The sequence below is a fragment of the Haliotis asinina genome, chromosome 2 (genome assembly GCF_037392515.1).
Source record: "Haliotis asinina isolate JCU_RB_2024 chromosome 2, JCU_Hal_asi_v2, whole genome shotgun sequence".
In the NCBI taxonomy this organism is placed as follows: Eukaryota; Metazoa; Mollusca; class Gastropoda; order Lepetellida; family Haliotidae; genus Haliotis; species Haliotis asinina.
In genome coordinates, this window is record NC_090281.1 from 79,985,408 (window position 1) to 80,012,550 (window position 27,143).

A 27,143-nucleotide genomic window follows, 5' to 3' on the forward strand; every position below is an offset into this window, starting at 1 on the left:
GCCTTTTGTAACCTTCCGTAGTGAAGTTCTAATGACGACCCAGGTCCACTCCTAACATCAACGTCACCAAGCAGATGCTACCCGTATTTCCCAACATAGCAATCAAGGCATTCTACGTCGGTGTTCGTAACATCAGAATTATTTTGTGTGCTTGGTGGCATCTTTCCCCATGGCGAAGGATATGTGCATGCCGTGGAAGAATTTAGAATTAAAAATTATAATCTAGTCATGTCATCCTGTGTGTCCAATGGTCGCAGTTGTTTCTGATAAGTTAGGTTGTACATTATAAACCTTCTTTGAGAAGCATTAAGTTGGGTCAGTAAGGACGGATAACAATATATGGATAAACAACTTCTTTATTGCTATGAGACCAACGTTTCGGTGTAGGTTCTAACACCGTTATCCAGCAAGTGATGAACAGCATCAGGATATCTAGAGGAGCATATATTGTCATCCTTTCTCATTATACACCTTGTTACGGATAAGAATTTACCGTGACAAACGATGTATGAAACCCCTTGTGAACCAGCAAAACAGAAGATAGACCAGGCAGTCTAAAACATTCATATATTGTATCAAGCAAGAGAGCAAGTTCTACCATGTCACAAGTCAATTTTACAATACTGATTTCAAATACAATACAAATGAGACAAAATCTAAGGCAATGGGTCACAAAATTTAATATAGCAAACTCACCAAAGTCTTGGTGCGAGAGAGAATCAGTTATGCAGAATGTAACACAGTGATCGGTCTGACGGTGGCTATGCTGATCAAGCGTTGGTAGCGATTGATGATGATACTCAAGTGAAAATGAATGACCATCGCCAACACTGTAGAAATCTCTAGCAGTCTCCCGAAAGTAACACATAGAAAACCAAAGGCAGATAATTTCTGGACAGCCTACTACTAAAATCTTAAATATGCTGACCATCTATTATACGAAATGTGACCCATCATAATTATTATTCAAAACACTAAAGGTTGTGACCCAATAATAATTATTGGTTAATTAATAACAAATTATACAGAAAATACACACTCGTAACAGCCTGTAGAGAGGTAATGAACGTTCTTTAGAGAACGAATGCTTTATATTATTCAAATACGTTTTCCTTTTGAAAAACTACCCCTGACATCCTTAGAATGCTCCATAAAATGAACACGAGTGGTATTTGATATCAAATACGACGATCAGTCAAAAACTGTTCGGCCTCACCTAGAAAATTACACCAATGCAGCTGCATTTATGTTATTTCTTCTACAAATTATCTGTCGAATTCGTTTTGCTATGTTCAAGCCTCGCGATAACGTTTGACTTTTTATCTTGCTACTGGTTATTGGACATCGAGAGTATACTTAGGCGGGGTACATTTGGACAGATCCTCGTACAGAACAAATTATCTTACGCAAAAGCACTTAATCTTACTCGTAAATTGAGGGATCCGTTTGTTTTCTACATTATAGTATGGTTTTGCCATTCCTGTGTCATTTGCTGATATTGTCTTTCCAGAACACGTGAATGGTTCATTCCAAGTGGCTTGAAGATCCGATTGTCCATATCTGCTTCATAGGTTTCGCCTGACAACACGTCCACAATTCGACCCAGCAGAACGTATGCCCAGTTGTTGTACTCGTACACGTCACGGAATGGTTTAACTTCCGGAAGAAATCGAAAACGTCTGCATAAAGAACAACAATAAAATCATTTGGTTTGTTAGTATGTCCGTTTCCGTGTTATAGTGTGCGATTATAGTGTACATAACATACACATGAATGTATTTATTTAAGACAAAGACTCCATGGACTGCTGCCTCAGTCTGCCACAGAACACGCAGTCGACACAATGATCATCACGTCCCACAAGTAACCAAGTATAGTTACTGAATAGATCGACAGACAGACTAGTGCTTTTGCGCTTAGAGTGTCTCGAATTTGACATGCATTGTCCAAGACAAACTACTGGTAAAATACAATCCCCAAAATGCATAATAGTCAACACAGTCTATATGTACAGTGTACACCCATAGATAAACAGTTTTCTTATTTTAGGAAGTTTGTCTTCCTTTTGAAAGACTACGAGTTCCCATATATATTGTATAAACGTTTCCTTATGTTGTTACTAAGACCATGGCCTTGAAATAAGGACCAAAGTTTGTTTCGTTAAACCGACTCAAACGCTTGCAAATCTACAAAGGGGCATAGAATTGTCCTCCTCTTGAATTCAAATATCTTTGTGTTATACTATAAACATGATATCACCAGTGTCATATCCATGTCTCACTTCAGCATACGATCCATTTATTTTATCCAGCGTTTCTCCCCAACGTACAAGAGTCTTATTGACAATAAAGGTGAGAGATTTACTAAATATACAAACTACACGTACTGCGAATTGCGGTGACATCGATTACAACAGGTATCCTCTCTTCAAAATGAATAAATGTTCGAAAATGTGTGACTGTTTTGCTGATACAAATTAATATATAATGTTTAGTTGACAAAATCAGCTCTTGTGAAGTTCTTTGTAAATCCAGCAAACAAGGTTAAGACTGCAGTCTGGAGGCCCGTGTGGTGGGACAAAAGATCCCTCAGAGTAGTGTCCCCTGTTCTCTGCTCGTCGACAAAATCAAAATACCTTCACCTCTGACCTCCAAGTTAAACTGTAACATGAACAGGCTCACTTGCTTACAGTTGTAACTATGTTATTCTTTTAATTAATGTTTTCACGCCTAAATAATGCTTGTTCAAAATAGGACTGAATTAGTAAGTAGTGAGTGAGTAAGTTCAGCTTTAAGCCGCACTCAGTAATATTCCAGCTATATGGCGGCGGTCTGTAAATAATCGAGTCTGGATCAGACAATTCGGTGATCAACAGCATGAGCATCGATCTGCGCAATTGGGAACCGATGACATAGGTCAGCCAAGTCAGGGAGCCTGACCACACGATCCCGTTAGTGGCCTCTTACGTCATGAATAGTCTTTTATGGCAAGCGTGGGTTTCTAAAGGCATATTCTACCCCGGGACCTTCACGAGTCAGGACTGAAACCAAAATACAGAAAAAGAGTACTCTCTTCTGAGTTATAACTTAAACACATCTGTTTCACCTATATTTCGTTAAATTGGGTATACGGTTTGCTTGTTTGGCTACATTAAATGATACACTATACACTTAAATATACTTAATACTATACGTCGTCGTGCAGTTCTGCATCACATAATTAACGTAACACATACAAGCAAACAGTGTTAATATCTCGGAAGTGACTGCATTTTCAATAGTCATTCTTGAACATACATCACTCAATAGTAACCCAAACTATGTGATCAGATTTTGTATGACTTGGGTCGTTTCCTGCTTAAATTCCCTGTATAACGTAATCAGCTCCCTCTGTCACTCTCTCCTGCTTTCAGAGACCTCTGATGAATATGCCAATATTCTTAAGTATCGTAAAATAATCATACGTGATGTAGAGGAAACGAACGCCCCTCATATAGGAACTATGACCTCTTCCTTTAAGGAAGACTGTGACCTTGTTTCAAAACAAAGCTTTCCACAATAATATAATTCAGTCGAGTTATTTGTTAATCTGAGCATGCAACTAACAATGAACCACTATCATATTTTATGAGATAGGTGGTTATTGCCTTAAAGGCAGTTAAGGGATAGCTCAATATGAGCTATATTACACAGTCATAGTTATATAACACAGGAGCAGAGTATTTGAGGGATCTGGCACCAAAGGTCTTTAACTTGACATGTGCAGAAGCATTGATTTGTCTACTGAAAGAAGGTTTGTATCTTAAGGATGACTTCGTGGTCGTTACCGTGTGCTGATATGTATAATACCTGTTAGACTCTACTCCAGACAGTTGCTCATTTAAATAAGAGCCTATACACTACAAGGATTTCAACAATGGACAAACAACAAATCCGAACTTTTTTACCTCCAGACAGTTGTTTTCAGTACCGCCTATGTATTCACCGGTTTAGAAAATGGTAAACTGTATATTTTGCGTGTATCAACGTCTCTTACGTCTCATTACTTTCATCAATCATCATGGCCACGTGGTTGGTGGTGAAACAATGTGTCCTTGGTGACGCTCACTCACTGTTCTATGTCCACCTGTCCGAACCCCCGTGTCCACGTCTCATCCCCTTTCACTCCCCTGGGATCTGTCTACACCGCATTACCTCCTCCACAAATATTTCCACCTTACTCTCCTGGTCATTGGGGAAAACCCCCACCCACCTGACTGAAACAGCGGATAAGACCAGCAACGCTTGCTTACACAAGATCATCTTAATTGAAGTTATCTAAGAACTGCAAGCTGAACCTCACACTATATCTTGTCCTGCATGTAAAACACACCCGCTCAATAAATATATTATATTGGAAAGAGGCGGCATAGTGAAAGATTTCCGATAAACTTTGCCACCTTTCCGCAGCAAGGAACTCATATCTGAAATAAACCACCTGGACTGAACTGGAGATGCAGTAACGTAAGTTCTCCACGGCCAAACTCTCTCCCACGGGCAGACACGGTGTGTTGTCCTTCAGATAAAAGGTTACTACATACCTGCAGTACTATGGCGAGGCCTGCAAGGCAAGGAAGATAAAGCAGTCAATTGCTGGCACAGACGTGCTACAACTAATGCTAGATAGGATTGTTGACATGTCTCAGCTCTGGTAATTGTGTTGTTACGAACATCAGTCATCTTGTATCGTGCTCGGATTTCTTTCGTAGATGCCACAAACAAGTGATTCTTTGGTAGCGAGGAGTGTCTGATAAGTTAAACAGGTAAAATGTCAATTGCCCCGAATGACATTTGTTGGAGAGTTCATAATACACGTCCGGGATTTAATGCATATCATTGAAAGTCCACGGTAATACGCGTTCACTGTTTACACATATACACCTCTGGCTTCCTGTAAATCTAATTATCTGTATATCACTCTGCTGCGTACACATATGCTAACTGGCTTCACTTTTATCCCTGTTACCATTGTTTTTTATAACTGCATTTGATCTGTCCTCTGTGATTTGTTTGTATATACATGTACTTATCTTCTTCCTGTAAATACTGGTTTATATAATATGTCGTGTATTCCTGTCTCTATCACCTGAAGAAGGGGCAAGATGTAGCCCAGAAACGTTATGTCGGACAATAAAAAGAAGTTGTCATCCATATACTCGTCTTTTTTTAAAGGTAATATTAAATGTTTAAACATGGTGATACATATTACTGCAGACTTCGATTTTGATTCTTAATGTGTACAAACTGGAAATTTTCGCATTAATGTTCATTTTTCCCCATGACATCTCGATGGCATAGGTGAAAGAACTGAATTAAGTTTTACGCGAGAACATAACTGAGTTATGGCTATCAGAACCGCTTTGAATAGCTTAATTTGGGAGTATAAACTTGGAATACCAAAATGAAGAGGCCCTTGAGGTTTCTCATATCACTGAATGCTAGCAGCGCGTGTATGGTGCAACAACAGCGTTGGATATGTATGGCAAATATTAGATTCGAACTCATAATCATCAAGATGGATTATGTTGCAAGTAAGGGAGGGAACTGGTGCCGGAGATGACTGATCTGTCCATGTTTCTCAATCATGAAACTAAACATCATTCATCCTATTTCTTCTTGAAATTGAAAAATGAGTCTCGCCAATGGATGTGTGCGTCCTCAATCATTCCGAAGGTGTCTCATTTGAAAAAAATGTTCTAAATGATATATTCCACTTTTAACCAGAGACTCGACCTTCTGACGAATGTGAACATTCGTGGAGCTGACACATAATAAATTTGGTAATGTGGAAATGACTTCTGTAGTGTTGTTTGGCAAGAATAAATGCTGTGGGTCCCATACTTGTCGAAAGAGTTGACCAAGGGAATCGAGTGATCTTCTACTTGTGTACGTGTATCACATCGTACCTGACAACGCTGATCGTTATGGCATATTCATTCACTTATTTACAATACTAAACCACCAGCTGGCAATATAAACATCACACTCTCCACTTATTTATGCTTGTCGTACAGGTGACGGAAAGGATAATGATGTTAGGCCTTGTTAATTGTGTGTATCCAGGGAAAATAGCCATCCTCATTATAATAATCCCTGTTGCTATTGTCATTAACAGGTTTTGGGTACACATTCGCAATTTATAATAGAGCAGGACAAGGCAAATGGATATATATAAACCACTCGAACGTGCAGTTCAACAAATTGTTTGGAAAACAATTCAAAGATTGTAGTTACACATTTTGACAGTAAATGTCATGGAGACAAAAATGTCACGAAAGAGGTGTGTTTGCAATGTATTGTGTAACTGCATCTATCCAAACTGTGTTGTTGTTTTTTTGTTTTTGTTTGTTTGTTGATAAACGCCGCATAGAATAACTATATGGTGACAGACTGCAAATAATCGAGTCCGAACAAGACACTTCAGTGATCAAAAGCATGAACATCGATAAAGTAAATATCTTTTTCCTGGCTAGACTTCATTTTCTTCAAACTTTCTTTTACATCTAGCCACATTCATTTATTTGATGGCAACGATATAAATGTTTATATTAAACATGTATTAATATTTATAGCACATTTTCCCCTTGAAGTGAATGTGAACAAAATGCTTTAACTACTAATAGTAACACCGTCTCTGTGAGTGTTACACTGTTTCCATTAATTCCTTAAGGTTAAAACACTAAGGTCTTACACCAGTAGCAGTACCAACGTCTTTAGCAGGAGCGCCCAGAACTACGGGACCAACCTCTTTATTGTCAGTAAGCAAATTGTGACTGTAACCTCAAAAGCGTTGAAGAAGTGTACAGTTATTGTCCTACATGAGAGGGTACGCATATTTATTCTTATCATATTTTTACTCCAAGAATATGTATTCATTTTATTCATGGCTATTTTTTTCAAAATATAAATATAATCGCTAACACCTGAAGGGAGTTTGTAAATCCATCTATATGTCTTATGATCTTTAGTATGATGATTTGCCTTCAGTTCTTGGCGCTTTAGTCTAGTCATATATTATATCGTTTCGGGTATAAATATTGCTTCATCGCATCATGCTAATCTTAATTCTATCATAATATGTGATGGTCTTGTTAGTTTACTTAATCGCTCTTTATCGACAGATATTTATGTTGTCACACACACACGCACGCACGCTTCCCTAACACTCACTATACTTCGTGTATATGTCATCATGAGTAATGAAATCCGTCGGTTGCGTTACTGCCTAGCTTTTTCAGTCAATAAGGATACTGCCTGAAATTAATAGTAGGCAGTAGCACTACTCCTTAACTCATAAAACAATACATATTAAAAAGCTGAAATTTATCATGTCATCTCACATACACAGAACAGTAAATTGGTTGATTGCATATTCATATTACATGAAGACTTGACATGATAAATGTCAAAAATTCGCCAATTTTCACTGAGTTTTATCATTTCTTGAACTCAAGACAATAATCTTATAAACTGTACGAATTTCTGGTACAGTTCATGTGTAAACAGCACCTTTAAACAGTGTGCCATATTTTCCAAAATCTAGTTTAGAACGGTTGCCTGAAGCAAGGGGTTGTATTTACACTAGTGAATCTCAAATTTTGACGGGAAGTATGTTTTGGATAAAGCTCGAGGCTCATTTGCTTGTGGTGCTACGTGTCGCAATACCATTCATTACAGATCGTTTCTATCTGTGTGTAAAGTTAGAGCTGCAAATAGTTACGTTAGGCATTTGCCATGTTTAATCCTCTCTAATTATAATTAGAAAAAGGCTTAGTGAGCCATGACACGGTCGTTTTAATCAGTGCCTTCCTCTGTCCAGTCAGAACCAATGTCTCTATCCACTGAGAATTATGATCCCCGTCAGATAACACTGATGACTGCAGGTGTGCTTTTCACCGCCTTCTTTCATTCACTCGTGTCCACTCCTTCTCCTATTGCCCAATCCAAACACTTCTGATTCGTGCCAATGTCTTATCGGTTCCTGAATCAAGATCTGTGCTCCACAAACACGGTAATACTATCCAACTAACCTATGATAATCCATGAAATGTATAGGTCATCGGATATCGACAAGACCATTGTAATTAAGAGAACCATTAAATGATCACACACTGTTATGATAGCTTGATTCATAGAGGTGTGTGAACAGAGAGTGGTCGCAGAGAGAAAGGTGTAGGTAAGAATGTTTATTTTGATGAAACTATTGGTAATGTGCCGTTTGAAAAGGTATTGGCAAATGTAAGGAATGTAGGGTTCCTTGCCATAACGAAATTTAGGTCCGATGCTATTCCACTTTATGTATGTTCCTCCCTGAGAAGGTACGTAAGTCCCAGAACTTTCAAAGTAAAATTATCACATACCAAGGTTTTAAACGTAGTATATTTGTTATTTTACGTTTTGGCTAAATTGTCTTACAGTCGCCAGCAGCTGAGGGGATGGTGTAAATTCAGCTAGGCTCCATGCAAGTTGCAAAAGTAATGTAAGTTCCCATGGTCCCTAGTATGGTGAGCTTCCTTCAGTTGTTGGTGACCTATAGCCCGTGTCTTATATTGTATTGTCTTCTCTGATTACAGTGTTTCAGTTTTACATGCTAGTTTTATGTTCATATCTGTTATAATCTAGTATTTTTACTGTCCATTATCGACAGGTTTTACTCTTCCAGATATTTGCATTATTTTAAATGAATTGTTCTCGTCACGATATGGCTGCAATATTGTCGATGTGACGGTAAATATTAACTCGGTCACTCACTCATTATGTATGTTCCTTCTAAATAAGATTCAAAGAGGTACACTGTGCCACGATTACTAGTGCCACGATTACTAATGTATATGTTGTAGTTTTGCATCCCAGAAGGCGTTAAATTAGAAACGAGTTTGTCTTCACAGGTTTGTCTGTTCGTTGTTTAAAGCCGTACTCAGCAATATTCCAGCTTTATAGCGGCGGTCTGCGACAAGCCTGGACCAGACAATCCAGTGATGAACATCGTGAGCATCGATCCAAGTAGTTCGAATACGATGACATGCGTCAACCAAGTCCCGTTAGTCGCTTCTTACAAACATGTGATCTGACCCAGATGTTTTCACAAGTCCGTTGTGTACGAAGTTGGAAAGGTAACCCTGTCCATGATCTAAGTTTAACTGATGTTCGTGATAGCACTTTCATTTACGTAAATCATGCGTCTTCAGCTAATTCTGTAGTAGGAATATTGTCTACTGCTGACATAAATACATTTTATTCCATTATAGCTTTGTCATAGTAACCGGGTTATCTGAAAAATTAATGTACAATTACTCTCTCTCGTCTTGTTAGATACTGAGTAAACAAAGTGACTGCTGTGATCTGTATGTATTCAGACAGAAGATTAAAGTAAACTCTTCGTTCAGGCAGAAATTCGTGTTTGCAGCTCCGTTGTATTTATCAACCACTCACGGTATATTAAGAAAAGGTCGTTATAGACACTTATAAATGCTACTGGAGCTTTCGGATCTATTAATCTGCATATGTGACTGAGTGTGTGTACCCGTACATGCGCGTCGAGGACTTAACAGGGCCCGGTGGAGGTAGGAGCATACATCAGTATCAATAAACTCGTCTTTTCAAATAGTAGTCATGTCCTCGTAATTTACCTTTAATTCTTATTTCGATTTCGCTTTTAGTAACATCTAAGAGGAACATTCGAAAGTTCAACATGACAACCTCTCAAATTTTCTGCATCTCGGATGATCTTAACCTGACGACATCAACTGAAGCTACGGTGGATGAAGATGACGGATGGTACATCCCTTCCTGGGTTCCTGGAATAGCTGGGGTTGGAATGAGTGTTTTGATTCTGCTTGCTGTGGTTGGCAACCTCCTTGTCATCATCTCTTACCTCAGAGACAAACAACTACAGACTGTCCACAACCTCTATATCCTCAACCTGGCTGTTGCAGATTTTTTCCTCGGAGCCATCAGCATGGTCTTTTATGCAGATTTTACGCTCAAATCTTGGAATTGGGTGTTTGGTCGGGTTTTCTGCAAGATATGGTGCGTTAACGATTATACAATGTGCCTGATGTCTATACTACTAGTTCTCCTCCTGAGCCTTGACAGAGTCATCCTTCTTAGAAATGGAGCCGAGTATATCGTCAAAGAAACCAAGAAGGTGGCACTGGTGAAGATAGGTATTGCTTGGGTCATAGCATTTGGAATTTATGGACCTTGTGTGATCTTCTGGGACATCGTAACCGGATATAGTGTCATAGAAAAAGAAAATTGTGATGCTGAATTTATCAGAGACGTACACTTTACCCTTATCACGGCTGTATTCGAACTGACTCTTCCTGTCATTGCTCTGTTCTGCCTCAATCTTGTGGTTTTCATCGCTATTAAGAATAGGATGCGGATCTTCCCCAAAGCAAATATTCAAGAAGAAGTACATCGTTCTCAATATATGGCTGATGAAAGGGTAAGAAAACCTGCCGAAGAAACACGCGAAGGAGAATCATCCAGTGAACATACAAATATCAGATCTATTGACAACCCCTTGCAGAAAGAAACCCAGATGTGTAAATCTCAACACCCCGGATGCAACGACTGTTCCAGTTTCCCTAGTTGCACTACGAATCCAATCGCATCGAAACAAACGACAGCCAGAAAGGATCTGAAGGTAGCGAAGTCTTTGGCTGTGCTTGTAATAACCTTCTTTATCTGTTGGGCTCCCTATACCATCTCTACTGTCGTACTGGCCCAATGTGACGACTGTCTCAACAGGCATGTATATGAGTTTTTTACCTGGCTCTTATGGGCTAAATCGTCCATCAATCCATTTCTGTATGCATCTCAGAGTAAACGATTCAAGGAAAACTTCTTCAAACTTCTCCCCTTTCTGAAATTCTGCAAGAAATATCGAGAGTGAAATGTCTATATTCAGGCTGGGTATGTTTCCACAACCAAAATGGAACTGTAGCTAGTCTTCGAAACTATGAGTGCAAATAATGCGATTTGTATCACTATTTATGTAGATGTCAAATACACCCATTTGGCAATCGAACCCCAGAGTACTACACGCTCAATAACGAATTCAAGGAGAGATACATGCGTTCCATTTCAGGCATTTTCCTGACCTGTGATTTAGTGTCTTAAAATATTAGTACAACCTTTCACCGTGACTGTAATATTTCTTTAACTTAATTTGCACCATTCAGTTGTTTTTGGAGAGAGCAGATATCGGACATAGGGTAGAAAAAGAATCATCATGATATTATCAGTGACCGTGGCATCAAACACGGTGATGATTCCAGATACGTTGTTTGTTGGACAGAAAATGCTTATGTGTTGATCTGGGCAAGCATGACAGTTATTATTGAAAGACTGGATGCCTTAATGAAAGATTGCCCACTTGGTTCTACCTTTAGATAAGGAGCTTGAGGACAACTTTGCCACGTGGGACATGGCGTCACAACTGCTTTTTCTTGGCAGGTCTGATTTTCAGAATCACAATTTCTTACAAACTATGGTGATTTTTATTCACATATTGAACATACAATAATAACCAATCTCAACTGCCCTCAGAAACAAATTCCCGTTGGAGTAAAGGGAACATAGCTATGAAGATTATATGACTGGAAATAAATGATGACGCCATGAGTTCTGGATACGGTAAGCATGTCCATGTGAAGGTGTTATTAGAACTTGCCATCACGGCGACAGATCGTTACAGCGTCAAGCGAATACTCCTGACTAAACAGGTGAGGTTCAGAACACTGTCGCAACTCAGCTTGATCTATCAAATCATTGTCTCCAACATCAGTCGAGTCCGTTTCCTTTGTGAACAGCTTCTTACCTGCAAAATCCGTTGGTTTATAATTAGTATATCAAACCATGTGGGGTATGCTATCTGTTATAGGGTTAACCCAAGAAGACGTTTTCTATAATTTATTGGGTTTTTTTCAATAAACGTTTGATGTTATCAAGAGTAACTCTCATTCTAAAGCAGAATCCATTTTTTTTTATCCCAAGTCCACGTCAAAACACAAACACTGAAATTGGAACCCGTACATCGACATCGTAGTTTGAATTATGTCGTACCGAAATACCAAGAAATACAAAAAATGAAGAACATTTCAAATTATAAATAACTTTTCAGATAATTTTTTTATGTAATGCTCTTTCTCGGGCATATCATATGGTAACTATGATGTAGGTCTTGAAGGGCGTGATGCGCAGAGTTTATCATTAAATTAGATTACACATTGCAACACATTTGCACCATTCAAAGCAGCGTTATCCGGATAAAGTGAAATTACGCTGATCATGATAATTATATGTATCGCCAGATACATAATAGTCACCAAGGTGCAATTTCTCAAGTCGTTTCTGATACAATCGCCTACGGTAAGTGTTCAACATGTGAATAATGAAAGAATTTCTCCAAACCATTACAACAAATACAAATTACATGGACATGCTGCAACTGATTTCATTAATACTATACCCCTGCCTTACATTAAACATGTTGAGTGCAAGGTCACTGACTCGGTGATTTTACTGGCACGTGTCATCGTATACCAATTGCGTAGATCGCTGCTCATACTGTTGATGATTGGCTTATCTGATCCAGGGTATACTATTTACAGAAGGCAGCCGTACAGCAGGAGTATTGCCGATTGCGGCGTAAAACTAAACTTACTCACTAAAGGGCAATGTTGGATTTCCTACGTGAAAATATATTTGTTTGAAGGTATGTATTTAATTTGCCATTAAGGCATACAAGACGTCTGATGAGGAAAAATCATTTCCGCTAACCAAACACGTCCTACACATAAACCAGGTCCTCATCAGAACATCTTTCTTGCTGGTTGAAATAACAATCAATGGGAATTTTCGATTATGTTACGAGTAATGATTCATTATGTGATGGCAGCAAGGTTCTGATAAAGACAGAAAAATATTGACATACACATGCCGGAGGGATATGTATGGAGATCCATCCACACACCTAGTGGGTATGACCAACTGATGCTACCGTTGATGGACCATATGTGTCCTTAGGTGTATACACTATATGCATACTGTGTACGTAATCGATATGGTAGATGCGTTTATGTTTGGTTTCTCCTTAAACATTCTCAGCGCAAGCTTAAGTGTTGTCTTTTTATGGTAAATTGGGATTCTCATTTATTGTTTGCAAACATTGCTTATATTGTGTTAATCAGGTTAATGTTTTCTTTACCGTGTATTTTTGGTGAATAAAGGAAGAAAACTTCACTGTCTTGTTATTGATAGAGTTTCTAAAGTACACAAGAGTCTTATCGAAATTTATCACCTAAAGCCGTGTTCCACAGGCGATATTGCTTGTTTGATATGAAACGATATCTCCTAAAAGAGACCGTTCTCCATATCTCCCAGGAGGTATCGTTTTGGACAGCTTATATTGTACAATGCTCTAACGTCATCAATTACATGACTCACAATGCTTTGACGTCAAACACCTGATGACGTCACAATGCTATGCCATCGCAGCACTGCAAGCCTAATTGCAGTAATATGTTCGGACATGTACTGGAATACTGAAGAGCGATGTTTGATGATAAATAGAATCTCACCATCAACACTCGGTGATAAAAATGAAAGTGGCACAGATGTTTGTAGCTTTTCGACAAAAATAGTTAGGGATATGTGCAAATATTATGAAATTATGAATAATGATCTATTTATTCATTGACAATCATAAAAATACCAAGGTACCTTATTTATGTTGTCGAGTATGTTTGACATCAAATGACACCCGGGTGAGATTCTCTATATGTTGTTATATTGATGAACTTAGAATTATATTATTTGTGAAAAATATGATAATGATAATCATTATTACAGTGTGTTATGTCAAGATATGTTATCTTGTTTAAAGGCAAAACCTGCTGCACATCATAGCTGTATGGATATAACATTTGCGTAACTCTCAGTGTTTACCTCTCAGTGTTCTTGTTTAAAAAAAATCGCCCTTGCGTCACTTTTATCACAGTTAGAAACTAAGCGATGCTATGTCAAGGAATACCAAAAACTATGCTTGTCTAGCATTACGGAGTTATATTTTAGGTTAAGTTCGACAAAAGCATGAATGAGTTAAAGGGTTGAGATGTCACACCTGAACAAAATCATTCTGAATGTTCCCTACACTATTTACAGTATTGAAGCATTAACATTTCTCAGAACAAAGGGTGGTCTTGTTTATTTCCTCAACAACCGCTCATTACGCTACTAAAGGTAATGCTTATGTATAACCAAAGATGACCGCAAGACCACAGACCTCCGCATCACGTTCCATCTGGCCTGAACAATAAGCAGTGTAATGCCTCCTTTCAGATGACTGTCGAACCACACTACCTGGACCTGCAGTCAATGATGATTCAGCTTTTGGAATGCAGCGATATCAGATGAATGCAGTTTATGGTCAACACTGTGTGTCGGCGAATGGTACAAGGATAGATGAATATACTCGGGAGAGGAAGGGTCATGATTACTGGACTGTCCGCACATGTTCTGTTTTTCCCATCTCCCACACGCATTTATGCTTTATTCCAAATGATTTCTAACTCAATTTTACCTCCTGTAGTGTATGCCTTGATACGATAAAACAATTCTCCTACATTTCCACACTCGATGAAAACACAAAACCAAAAAACAAAAAAAAAAAAAAAAAAAAAAAAAAAAAAACCGAAAAATCAAACACCCCCTCAACTACACGCTTGAAGTAAATCCATCTACATATACGCTTGAAGTAAATCCATCTACATATACGCTTGAAGTAAATCCATCTACATATACGCTTGAAGTAAATCCATCTACATATACGCTTGAAGTAAATCCATCTACATATACGCTTGAAGTAAATCCATCTACATATACGCTTGAAGTAAATCCATCTACATATACGCTGTAAAGTAAATCAATATGCATCATACATTAGAACCATGGGTAAGAACCTCACCCTGTGATTCAATGTTTTCTCAGTTTCTGGTAACACAATTATCGGAGTGTTTGATGTGTTTAGGTGGCTGGGGTTGATAATGTGAAACACAAACCATAAAACTACATTGTACGGAATGGATTCCGTCAAGAACGATAACCCACCTTCGCATGTGGTGCGAATGACCAAGCTTCTGCTTCAAAACTATGAAAAATATGGAACAAAGGAAAACAAACAAAAACAAAACATTCCTGTACTGAACTGCAGTAACGTTGGTACAGACGACTCTAACCGCTACTTGACCTCAAACTACATAATCTTGTGCTGTCACAATAACATTTTTTGTGTTTTGTTTCACGTAGTCACCAAATTCTGAACATGGGTCGGTCGTAGTCACTTTGGCTCGACTCCATGACAACGATAATTAGATAGTACTTTTTACGTTGTACGAAAAACCTTCAGAATTTGCTGAGCACATCTATCAAGTACCGAGGTATAGCCTCATTCAATTTATAATCAAACCTAAGCCATAACCAGTATTAATCAGTGGGTGCATTCATCTTAGGATATGTGACCTTGTATGTGATTTTAGTAGGGATTGCATTAAAAGTGTACATATGTAACTTGATGTGGTCGACAGAAATCGCTTTTGTTCTTTATTTAATGCTTGTTTGCGTCTTTTAATAGTTTGACTGAAGGTCAGAAGGTCAAGAATCTGTACTTTAATTCTTTAGCGTGTGTTTGCGGACAGATGAATCACCAGCCGTAGAATATCAGATGATGAAGAAAAGTAATCACAATTTTAAATAATACACTGTTAATTAAAGTGGTGGTAAATGCAAAGTGCGTATATGTAACAGTTTATTTGTAAAGGATCCAATTTATTTTAAAAATGGTATCATGTCCTATTAGATACAATAACTGCAGTAGCAACAAACTCAAAGTTGATGCTTTATACCCTCTGGGCGTCATTTCGATTAATATGCTGGAGAAGGTTGTTGGAACCAAGGAACAGCCCATCAGAGTGTGATAAGCGTTATTTCACTGTCTACATCCATAGTTACAGGAGATCAGCCGGAGTGTGCTTCAAAATAGCACAAGAAGAGGAATGTGTTTGAAGATGACGTAAAATCACATCGCAGATACCATCATCAGGGCATACAAGCAATCAAACTTCGCCCTTAGTCTCCGTGTTCGGCTTTCATTTCTAAAAAGGTGTAACACTTATTTTTAAAAATATTAAAATAACTTTAAATCCCAATTATTCATCATGACCAATTCATTTGCTATATTGCTCACTGGTATGTATTTGACGTGTGTACTAATCAACTAATAATGGAGTTATCCGTATAATTTCATGATATAGTTTATTGATTAACACTTGCTAAGTGATTTTTAAATGGGATGAGTGAATTAGGTTTTATGAGGCTCAGTATTCCAGCTATATGACGGCTGTCCGTAAATAATAATTTAGTGATCAACACCAAGAGCATCGATCTATGCAACTGGGATACGATGATATGTGTTAACCAAGTCAGCGGGTCAAACCACCCGATTCCGTTACCCGACGATAAGCATGGGTTACTGTAGACCAATCCTAACCCGGATCTTCAGGTGTATGCATAGCTAGATGGGGTCTGCCGTGGCAGATAGTCGACTCTGGATGTTTTCTGTTGGCAAGTGCACAGTTATTGTTATCACCGTGTGGGGTTAAAGTATCGTAAAATTATTGTCCTCCTGAGAAGGTACATAAGTCCCAACACATTCAAAGTAAATTTAAACTTACCACATTTGTAATCGTAGACTAAATGTGTTTAGTTTATGGCATTGTTTATGAATTTGTAATTTGTTAAAGTCTATGACCGAAATATTGCCGATGTGACTTAAACTTTTACTCTCACTCACTCACTCACTCACTCACTCACTCACTCACTCACTCACTCACTCACTCACTCACTCACTCACTCACTCACTCACTCACTCACTCACTCACTCACTCACTCACTCACTCACTCACTCACTCACTCTTTGACTTCTAACGTGAGAAGTTGATGGATACTATGTATGGTATTTTTATTAATCAACACTCTGTTTTCTGTTCACATTCTCAGAACTCATTCAGTGATCAATTGGTGTTTTAGGTATAAAGTTTGGTATATTGATGTGTTTGAAGCGTACACCCGTCACGCCGAAGCCCCGATTTTAATTCCCAAGAAGGGAGACCATTGACAGCCGCTGAAAGCATCCTCAGTCCGAGAATCTGTTTGATATAATAGGACGAGCTCTGAAAATATAAATACATACTGAAGGAAAAAGAAAGGGATGACATAAAAACGCCGCTCCTTTATTTTTCCCATGTTTGTCCACATGCTTTGAACCGTACAACTGGCTACAAAACCTGGAAAGAAATGTAGAGGCACTTGTGCATTCATTAGAACCCTTATTTTTGTCCATCAGTATATGACGCAAAGGCTAGGATTGAGCGAGTGAGTTTAGTTTTATGCCACACTCAGCACGATCCAAACTGTCTGGCGGCGGTCTGTAGGTACACGAGTCTGGACCAGACAATCCAGGGATCAACAACATAAGTACTGATCTGCGCAACTGGGATAAAATGGCGTGTGTCAACCCAGACAGCAAGCCTTGACCAGCCGATCCCGATAGGATCTAGTCTAATTTGAGCATTTGTCTAAGCAGAATCTATGTGACGTCAAAGGCACAACAGACGGAAAAATGATCCCAGTGGACCACTACATACCAGTGAGGACACCGGATGTTCGCGAATGTAAATACTATCGTCAACATCTGCCGTGTATAGCATCAAGCTCGTATTAAGCTTGCCTAGTTGGCTACAAGTGTGTGTACATGTGTTTCTGGAGATGTAAGGGGATGCTTGTAGTGTTTGAGTTTAGCTGTGTGCCTCTTTATGCAATATTACAGCACTATAATGGCGGAGGACACCAGAAATTCACTTCACATATTGTACCTGTGTGGTGAATTGAATCTGGGACTTCAAACTCACGAGCGAACGCTTTAATAATTAAGCTACCCGACCGCCATTGTAGCACCCCGATCTTCTCATTAAAGCTCCTTACGCATTTTGTGTCACAGAATTCCCGAGTGATATAAAGAGCTAATGACAAACTACCTGCGTCTGCACATGAAAATAACGATACAGCCGTCTGTTTACATTATATAAAGCTATGCGTCAAGCAACCGCTTCTCTAACAGCTTAATGGGAGTACTGAGGTATCCTCCATTATGTGCAAACATCATTAGCTAAAAAGCAAGGCCGAGTCAGTCTACACCATCGAGAGGTGTGTTGAACATTAGTGGTATTCTTCCCCATGATCTTAATGTAGGAAAACAATCCTGAAGTGATACAACAGGGACTTTTTATAGCAATAATACAGCTATATAACGGCGGGAAAGCATCGAACCTGGGGAAGACGATCCAGTGATCACCAGCATGAGCATCGATCTACGCAATAGGGATACAATGACGTGTGTTAACCAAGTCAGCGGGTCTGGCCACTCGATCTAGTTAGTCTTCTCTTACGACAAGCTCGTCAAGTTTAGAAACATAATCGGTGCAAACATGCGACTCGAACGCAAAATCACAGGTTTCTGGCGTACCTAAGGGACGTAATTCTGCACAGCGAAGTGACGACTGCCATTATCGTAGTTGTAAAATGGACGTTATGTAGTCAAGTGTAGTGGAGAGACAGATAACTACATGAGATTATGGAAATGTAGAATTCTGACACCTCTAGGAAGAAATACTGTATTGAAATCCATGATGATATCAAAACTCAAACATCTCGTTGCAACGATGCCAGTGTCGGTAGATACTATAATTAATAATTTTCAGGCAAATTGTTTCCGATTTATATGGAATGATAAACCAGACTCATTGCTTATTTTTAACATAAGTAAGTTAAAAGGGTAAGGATTATTTGTATAACAGATTATGTATCTAACATTCATTTTCTATGCTAACTGATTTGTCCCATGCATTGTTTAATGTGTACTGAAGCCTAGGTATCATGGTGCAAACTCTAAATATGTGTATGATTATTTATTATTAAATAAAATATAAACACGTTTCAATGTGTACAAATGACTCTGTAATTTATATAGCAATTTATACATACACTGCTAGTTTCTTGATAGAAGTCTGACATTAACATGTTAATTGTATGTGTTGTAGGATTCAAAAAGTATTTCAAATAGAGACCTTAGAGGCTGGTATACATTAACTGCACGTTGTTTCATCCAAAGGTAGCCAAATTCATACATGTAGAAAACATGTTTGATTTTTGCATCCCAGTTAGTTTTCACACTGGGACAATCTAGATAGAACTTATATCATGTAACATTTTTTTCTCACAAATTTTGTATCAGGCACAGCGCATAATTTACACCAACAAGCAACGGCCCTTTCATAAGTAAAAATAGACCATGGATAACGTCCACATTTTCTGACATCACGGTTCGATGCTGAGGATTTAATCCCAGGAAATCGGTTACATGAACACATTTGTAAATTTCAACGTCTTTATAATTATCGGCACCCGTGGCGAGCCACCTCCACTAAGAGCTCGCCGACACCCCCGTTTGCCGTGGGTTGTGGCCCTGTGTCGGCGGAGGAAGGGATCCTGGTGGTTGAGGGCAATAGGGGCTTGCAACCGTGTTCCTGTTGCTCAATACACCACTTTGGCCCTGACGTCGCCTAGACGGGTTGTCGAATGGGCCCGGTTCGACCAATCGCCTGGTCATGCCAAGCCCTGTGCGTGGAGTATTATTATATTTATCAATGCACATATATCATTTGGAATTGTTCTAACTTTGGACTTGGCTTTATTGTCAAAAACATTTTTGAAGTATGTTGCTCTGAACTTTGCCTAGAGTCCTATGCCAGAAGGCGGTGGCTCATGGGCCAATCTGATGGAATTATTAATCTTTTGATTCTTCTGCTGGAGTATATCATCCGGGTATCCTTGTTGCTGCAAGCTGGAGGCCCGCTTGGTGTTTTAGGTATAAAGTTTGGTATATTGATGTGTTTGAAGCGTACACCCGTCACGCCGAAGCCCCGATTTTAATTCCCAAGAAGGGAGACCATTGACAGCCGCTGAAAGCATCCTCAGTCCGAGAATCTGTTTGATATAATAGGACGAGCTCTGAAAATATAAATACATACTGAAGGAAAAAGAAAGGGATGACATAAAAACGCCGCTCCTTTATTTTTCCCATGTTTGTCCACATGCTTTGAACCGTACAACTGGCTACAAAACCTGGAAAGAAATGTAGAGGCACTTGTGCATTCATTAGAACCCTTATTTTTGTCCATCAGTATATGACGCAAAGGCTAGGATTGAGCGAGTGAGTTTAGTTTTATGCCACACTCAGCACGATCCAAACTGTCTGGCGGCGGTCTGTAGGTACACGAGTCTGGACCAGACAATCCAGGGATCAACAACATAAGTACTGATCTGCGCAACTGGGATAAAATGGCGTGTGTCAACCCAGACAGCAAGCCTTGACCAGCCGATCCCGATAGGATCTAGTCTAATTTGAGCATTTGTCTAAGCAGAATCTATGTGACGTCAAAGGCACAACAGACGGAAAAATGATCCCAGTGGACCACTACATACCAGTGAGGACACCGGATGTTCGCGAATGTAAATACTATCGTCAACATCTGCCGTGTATAGCATCAAGCTCGTATTAAGCTTGCCTAGTTGGCTACAAGTGTGTGTACATGTGTTTCTGGAGATGTAAGGGGATGCTTGTAGTGTTTGAGTTTAGCTGTGTGCCTCTTTATGCAATATTACAGCACTATAATGGCGGAGGACACCAGAAATTCACTTCACATATTGTACCTGTGTGGTGAATTGAATCTGGGACTTCAAACTCACGAGCGAACGCTTTAATAATTAAGCTACCCGACCGCCATTGTAGCACCCCGATCTTCTCATTAAAGCTCCTTACGCATTTTGTGTCACAGAATTCCCGAGTGATATAAAGAGCTAATGACAAACTACCTGCGTCTGCACATGAAAATAACGATACAGCCGTCTGTTTACATTATATAAAGCTATGCGTCAAGCAACCGCTTCTCTAACAGCTTAATGGGAGTACTGAGGTATCCTCCATTATGTGCAAACATCATTAGCTAAAAAGCAAGGCCGAGTCAGTCTACACCATCGAGAGGTGTGTTGAACATTAGTGGTATTCTTCCCCATGATCTTAATGTAGGAAAACAATCCTGAAGTGATACAACAGGGACTTTTTATAGCAATAATACAGCTATATAACGGCGGGAAAGCATCGAACCTGGGGAAGACGATCCAGTGATCACCAGCATGAGCATCGATCTACGCAATAGGGATACAATGACGTGTGTTAACCAAGTCAGCGGGTCTGGCCACTCGATCTAGTTAGTCTTCTCTTACGACAAGCTCGTCAAGTTTAGAAACATAATCGGTGCAAACATGCGACTCGAACGCAAAATCACAGGTTTCTGGCGTACCTAAGGGACGTAATTCTGCACAGCGAAGTGACGACTGCCATTATCGTAGTTGTAAAATGGACGTTATGTAGTCAAGTGTAGTGGAGAGACAGATAACTACATGAGATTATGGAAATGTAGAATTCTGACACCTCTAGGAAGAAATACTGTATTGAAATCCATGATGATATCAAAACTCAAACATCTCGTTGCAACGATGCCAGTGTCGGTAGATACTATAATTAATAATTTTCAGGCAAATTGTTTCCGATTTATATGGAATGATAAACCAGACTCATTGCTTATTTTTAACATAAGTAAGTTAAAAGGGTAAGGATTATTTGTATAACAGATTATGTATCTAACATTCATTTTCTATGCTAACTGATTTGTCCCATGCATTGTTTAATGTGTACTGAAGCCTAGGTATCATGGTGCAAACTCTAAATATGTGTATGATTATTTATTATTAAATAAAATATAAACACGTTTCAATGTGTACAAATGACTCTGTAATTTATATAGCAATTTATACATACACTGCTAGTTTCTTGATAGAAGTCTGACATTAACATGTTAATTGTATGTGTTGTAGGATTCAAAAAGTATTTCAAATAGAGACCTTAGAGGCTGGTATACATTAACTGCACGTTGTTTCATCCAAAGGTAGCCAAATTCATACATGTAGAAAACATGTTTGATTTTTGCATCCCAGTTAGTTTTCACACTGGGACAATCTAGATAGAACTTATATCATGTAACATTTTTTTCTCACAAATTTTGTATCAGGCACAGCGCATAATTTACACCAACAAGCAACGGCCCTTTCATAAGTAAAAATAGACCATGGATAACGTCCACATTTTCTGACATCACGGTTCGATGCTGAGGATTTAATCCCAGGAAATCGGTTACATGAACACATTTGTAAATTTCAACGTCTTTATAATTATCGGCACCCGTGGCGAGCCACCTCCACTAAGAGCTCGCCGACACCCCCGTTTGCCGTGGGTTGTGGCCCTGTGTCGGCGGAGGAAGGGATCCTGGTGGTTGAGGGCAATAGGGGCTTGCAACCGTGTTCCTGTTGCTCAATACACCACTTTGGCCCTGACGTCGCCTAGACGGGTTGTCGAATGGGCCCGGTTCGACCAATCGCCTGGTCATGCCAAGCCCTGTGCGTGGAGTATTATTATATTTATCAATGCACATATATCATTTGGAATTGTTCTAACTTTGGACTTGGCTTTATTGTCAAAAACATTTTTGAAGTATGTTGCTCTGAACTTTGCCTAGAGTCCTATGCCAGAAGGCGGTGGCTCATGGGCCAATCTGATGGAATTATTAATCTTTTGATTCTTCTGCTGGAGTATATCATCCGGGTATCCTTGTTGCTGCAAGCTGGAGGCCCGCTTGGTGTTTTAGGTATAAAGTTTGGTATATTGATGTGTTTGAAGCGTACACCCGTCACGCCGAAGCCCCGATTTTAATTCCCAAGAAGGGAGACCATTGACAGCCGCTGAAAGCATCCTCAGTCCGAGAATCTGTTTGATATAATAGGACGAGCTCTGAAAATATAAATACATACTGAAGGAAAAAGAAAGGGATGACATAAAAACGCCGCTCCTTTATTTTTCCCATGTTTGTCCACATGCTTTGAACCGTACAACTGGCTACAAAACCTGGAAAGAAATGTAGAGGCACTTGTGCATTCATTAGAACCCTTATTTTTGTCCATCAGTATATGACGCAAAGGCTAGGATTGAGCGAGTGAGTTTAGTTTTATGCCACACTCAGCACGATCCAAACTGTCTGGCGGCGGTCTGTAGGTACACGAGTCTGGACCAGACAATCCAGGGATCAACAACATAAGTACTGATCTGCGCAACTGGGATAAAATGGCGTGTGTCAACCCAGACAGCAAGCCTTGACCAGCCGATCCCGATAGGATCTAGTCTAATTTGAGCATTTGTCTAAGCAGAATCTATGTGACGTCAAAGGCACAACAGACGGAAAAATGATCCCAGTGGACCACTACATACCAGTGAGGACACCGGATGTTCGCGAATGTAAATACTATCGTCAACATCTGCCGTGTATAGCATCAAGCTCGTATTAAGCTTGCCTAGTTGGCTACAAGTGTGTGTACATGTGTTTCTGGAGATGTAAGGGGATGCTTGTAGTGTTTGAGTTTAGCTGTGTGCCTCTTTATGCAATATTACAGCACTATAATGGCGGAGGACACCAGAAATTCACTTCACATATTGTACCTGTGTGGTGAATTGAATCTGGGACTTCAAACTCACGAGCGAACGCTTTAATAATTAAGCTACCCGACCGCCATTGTAGCACCCCGATCTTCTCATTAAAGCTCCTTACGCATTTTGTGTCACAGAATTCCCGAGTGATATAAAGAGCTAATGACAAACTACCTGCGTCTGCACATGAAAATAACGATACAGCCGTCTGTTTACATTATATAAAGCTATGCGTCAAGCAACCGCTTCTCTAACAGCTTAATGGGAGTACTGAGGTATCCTCCATTATGTGCAAACATCATTAGCTAAAAAGCAAGGCCGAGTCAGTCTACACCATCGAGAGGTGTGTTGAACATTAGTGGTATTCTTCCCCATGATCTTAATGTAGGAAAACAATCCTGAAGTGATACAACAGGGACTTTTTATAGCAATAATACAGCTATATAACGGCGGGAAAGCATCGAACCTGGGGAAGACGATCCAGTGATCACCAGCATGAGCATCGATCTACGCAATAGGGATACAATGACGTGTGTTAACCAAGTCAGCGGGTCTGGCCACTCGATCTAGTTAGTCTTCTCTTACGACAAGCTCGTCAAGTTTAGAAACATAATCGGTGCAAACATGCGACTCGAACGCAAAATCACAGGTTTCTGGCGTACCTAAGGGACGTAATTCTGCACAGCGAAGTGACGACTGCCATTATCGTAGTTGTAAAATGGACGTTATGTAGTCAAGTGTAGTGGAGAGACAGATAACTACATGAGATTATGGAAATGTAGAATTCTGACACCTCTAGGAAGAAATACTGTATTGAAATCCATGATGATATCAAAACTCAAACATCTCGTTGCAACGATGCCAGTGTCGGTAGATACTATAATTAATAATTTTCAGGCAAATTGTTTCCGATTTATATGGAATGATAAACCAGACTCATTGCTTATTTTTAACATAAGTAAGTTAAAAGGGTAAGGATTATTTGTATAACAGATTATGTATCTAACATTCATTTTCTATGCTAACTGATTTGTCCCATGCATTGTTTAATGTGTACTGAAGCCTAGGTATCATGGTGCAAACTCTAAATATGTGTATGATTATTTATTATTAAATAAAATATAAACACGTTTCAATGTGTACAAATGACTCTGTAATTTATATAGCAATTTATACATACACTGCTAGTTTCTTGATAGAAGTCTGACATTAACATGTTAATTGTATGTGTTGTAGGATTCAAAAAGTATTTCAAATAGAGACCTTAGAGGCTGGTATACATTAACTGCACGTTGTTTCATCCAAAGGTAGCCAAATTCATACATGTAGAAAACATGTTTGATTTTTGCATCCCAGTTAGTGTTCACACTGGGACAATCTAGATAGAACTTATATCATGTAACATTTTTTTCTCACAAATTTTGTATCAGGCACAGCGCATAATTTACACCAACAAGCAACGGCCCTTTCATAAGTAAAAATAGACCATGGATAACGTCCACATTTTCTGACATCACGGTTCGATGCTGAGGATTTAATCCCAGGAAATCGGTTACATGAACACATTTGTAAATTTCAACGTCTTTATAATTATCGGCACCCGTGGCGAGCCACCTCCACTAAGAGCTCGCCGACACCCCCGTTTGCCGTGGGTTGTGGCCCTGTGTCGGCGGAGGAAGGGATCCTGGTGGTTGAGGGCAATAGGGGCTTGCAACCGTGTTCCTGTTGCTCAATACACCACTTTGGCGTCGCCTAGACGGGTTGTCGAATGGGCCCGGTTCGACCAATCGCCTGGTCATGCCAAGCCCTGTGCGTGGAGTATTATTATATTTATCAATGCACATATATCATTTGGAATTGTTCTAACTTTGGACTTGGCTTTATTGTCAAAAACATTTTTGAAGTATGTTGCTCTGAACTTTGCCTAGAGTCCTATGCCAGAAGGCGGTGGCTCATGGGCCAATCTGATGGAATTATTAATCTTTTGATTCTTCTGCTGGAGTATATCATCCGGGTATCCTTGGTGCTGCAAGCTGGAGGCCCGCTTGCTTTAGCATTGTCCATGTGATACTCCGTGGTGGGTTGGGAGCTCGGATGATGAACCATATTACCTTAACCATGGCTTATGAAATACCACTAAAACCACCAAAACGACCACTTGATATTGACCCTGTTGATACTGACCAGAGACCGACTGAATCGACTGAATATTGCCCTCGTTTCATTGTGATTGAGACTCCTGACAAGACACCGTTAAAACTGAACCCCCTTTGCTGTGTCCAAGGGTATTCAAGGTATTGCTGGCGAGGTGAAAAACATGCGTTCGGGTGCCCTGCTAGTTCAATGCGGGAAAAAGCAACAAGCAACGAACCTGATGAACATTTAATCTTTCGTGGGCATTCCGGTCACAGTCTCACAAGACCTTGAACACCAGTAAGGGTATTGTGAGAAATCGTGATCGATTGTTTGATGATTTGTCGGACCTTGATATAGTGTCAGAAATGAAGGATCAAGGTGTCCTTTATGTCAAGCGATTTTCAACTCGGAAAAACAATGAAATCATCAAAACGAACACGTATCTGTTTACTTTTTCATGTCCAAATGCTCCCAAATCAGTGAAGGCAGGCTACTGTAACATTCCAGTTGATGCTTACATCCCCAACCCGCTAAGGTGTTTTAAATGCCAGAAATATAGACAGGGTGTAAATACTTGAACGGTGTAAAAAATGCACCCATTGCTCAGGCGACCATTTCTGATTTTCTAAACAGTGTCCTATTTGGAAAGAGCAAATGGAGATCAATAAAATAAAATTTACTCAAAATATCCGAGGCCACAAAACTGGTAAAGATATCTGATCTTCCAGAAAGTTATGCTACAGTATACAGTAGCAAAAACATCATCGGGGTCTAGCTCCAAAACAACATCAACCACAGGCTGCCAAACTAGCTTGACTTGGGTAAACTGCGATTCTCCACAGCTTTTATACCCTGCTATATCATCACAGATGTCTCAAAGTCTTCTTCTGATCACAAATCATCATCTCAGTCACACTCAAGCCAGTCACAGTCTCAATCGACAGCTGATAGTCAACAAACGGTGAAAGGTTAACCAAAGCCAAAGCCTGATACTTCAAAACAACAAAGTGGCAGAGCTCCTCAAGAGTCACAAAACAAAATTCAATTGTTCAGTAACGGGGTCTCTTGAATTCTAGGACACATAGCTTGTCGCCCTCCAAATGAGTGCGGGGTAGATCCCCAACAAATCCCCCCAAAAGATAGTTTATTCCAATAATATTGTACAGTGGAACTGCAGAGGATTGTGGACTAATTTACATGAATTACAGCTATTAGTCCAAGATTTTACACCTTCAGCGATATGTCTCCAA

At 39.5% G+C, this 27,143-nt stretch overlaps 2 protein-coding genes across 2 annotated transcripts; one reads left to right on the forward strand and one right to left on the reverse strand.

Annotated features, from left to right (window-relative positions):
* Window positions 1-1,422: 1,422 nt before the first annotated feature.
* LOC137272038 (uncharacterized) lies at window positions 1,423-4,301 on the reverse strand. Its single transcript, XM_067804410.1, is given in 8 exon segments — window positions 1,423-1,448; window positions 1,451-1,510; window positions 1,513-1,679; window positions 2,495-2,635; window positions 2,637-2,660; window positions 4,036-4,083; window positions 4,085-4,166; window positions 4,169-4,301. Coding segments are annotated over 8 exon segments (681 nt in total).
* A 5,428-nt stretch (window positions 4,302-9,729) lies between these two features.
* Window positions 9,730-10,938, forward strand: LOC137272039 (histamine H3 receptor-like). Its single transcript, XM_067804411.1, has one exon. The coding sequence runs from the start codon at window positions 9,730-9,732 to the stop codon at window positions 10,936-10,938; it is 1,209 nt and encodes a 402-aa protein (XP_067660512.1).
* The last annotated feature ends 16,205 nt before the right edge of the window (window positions 10,939-27,143 follow it).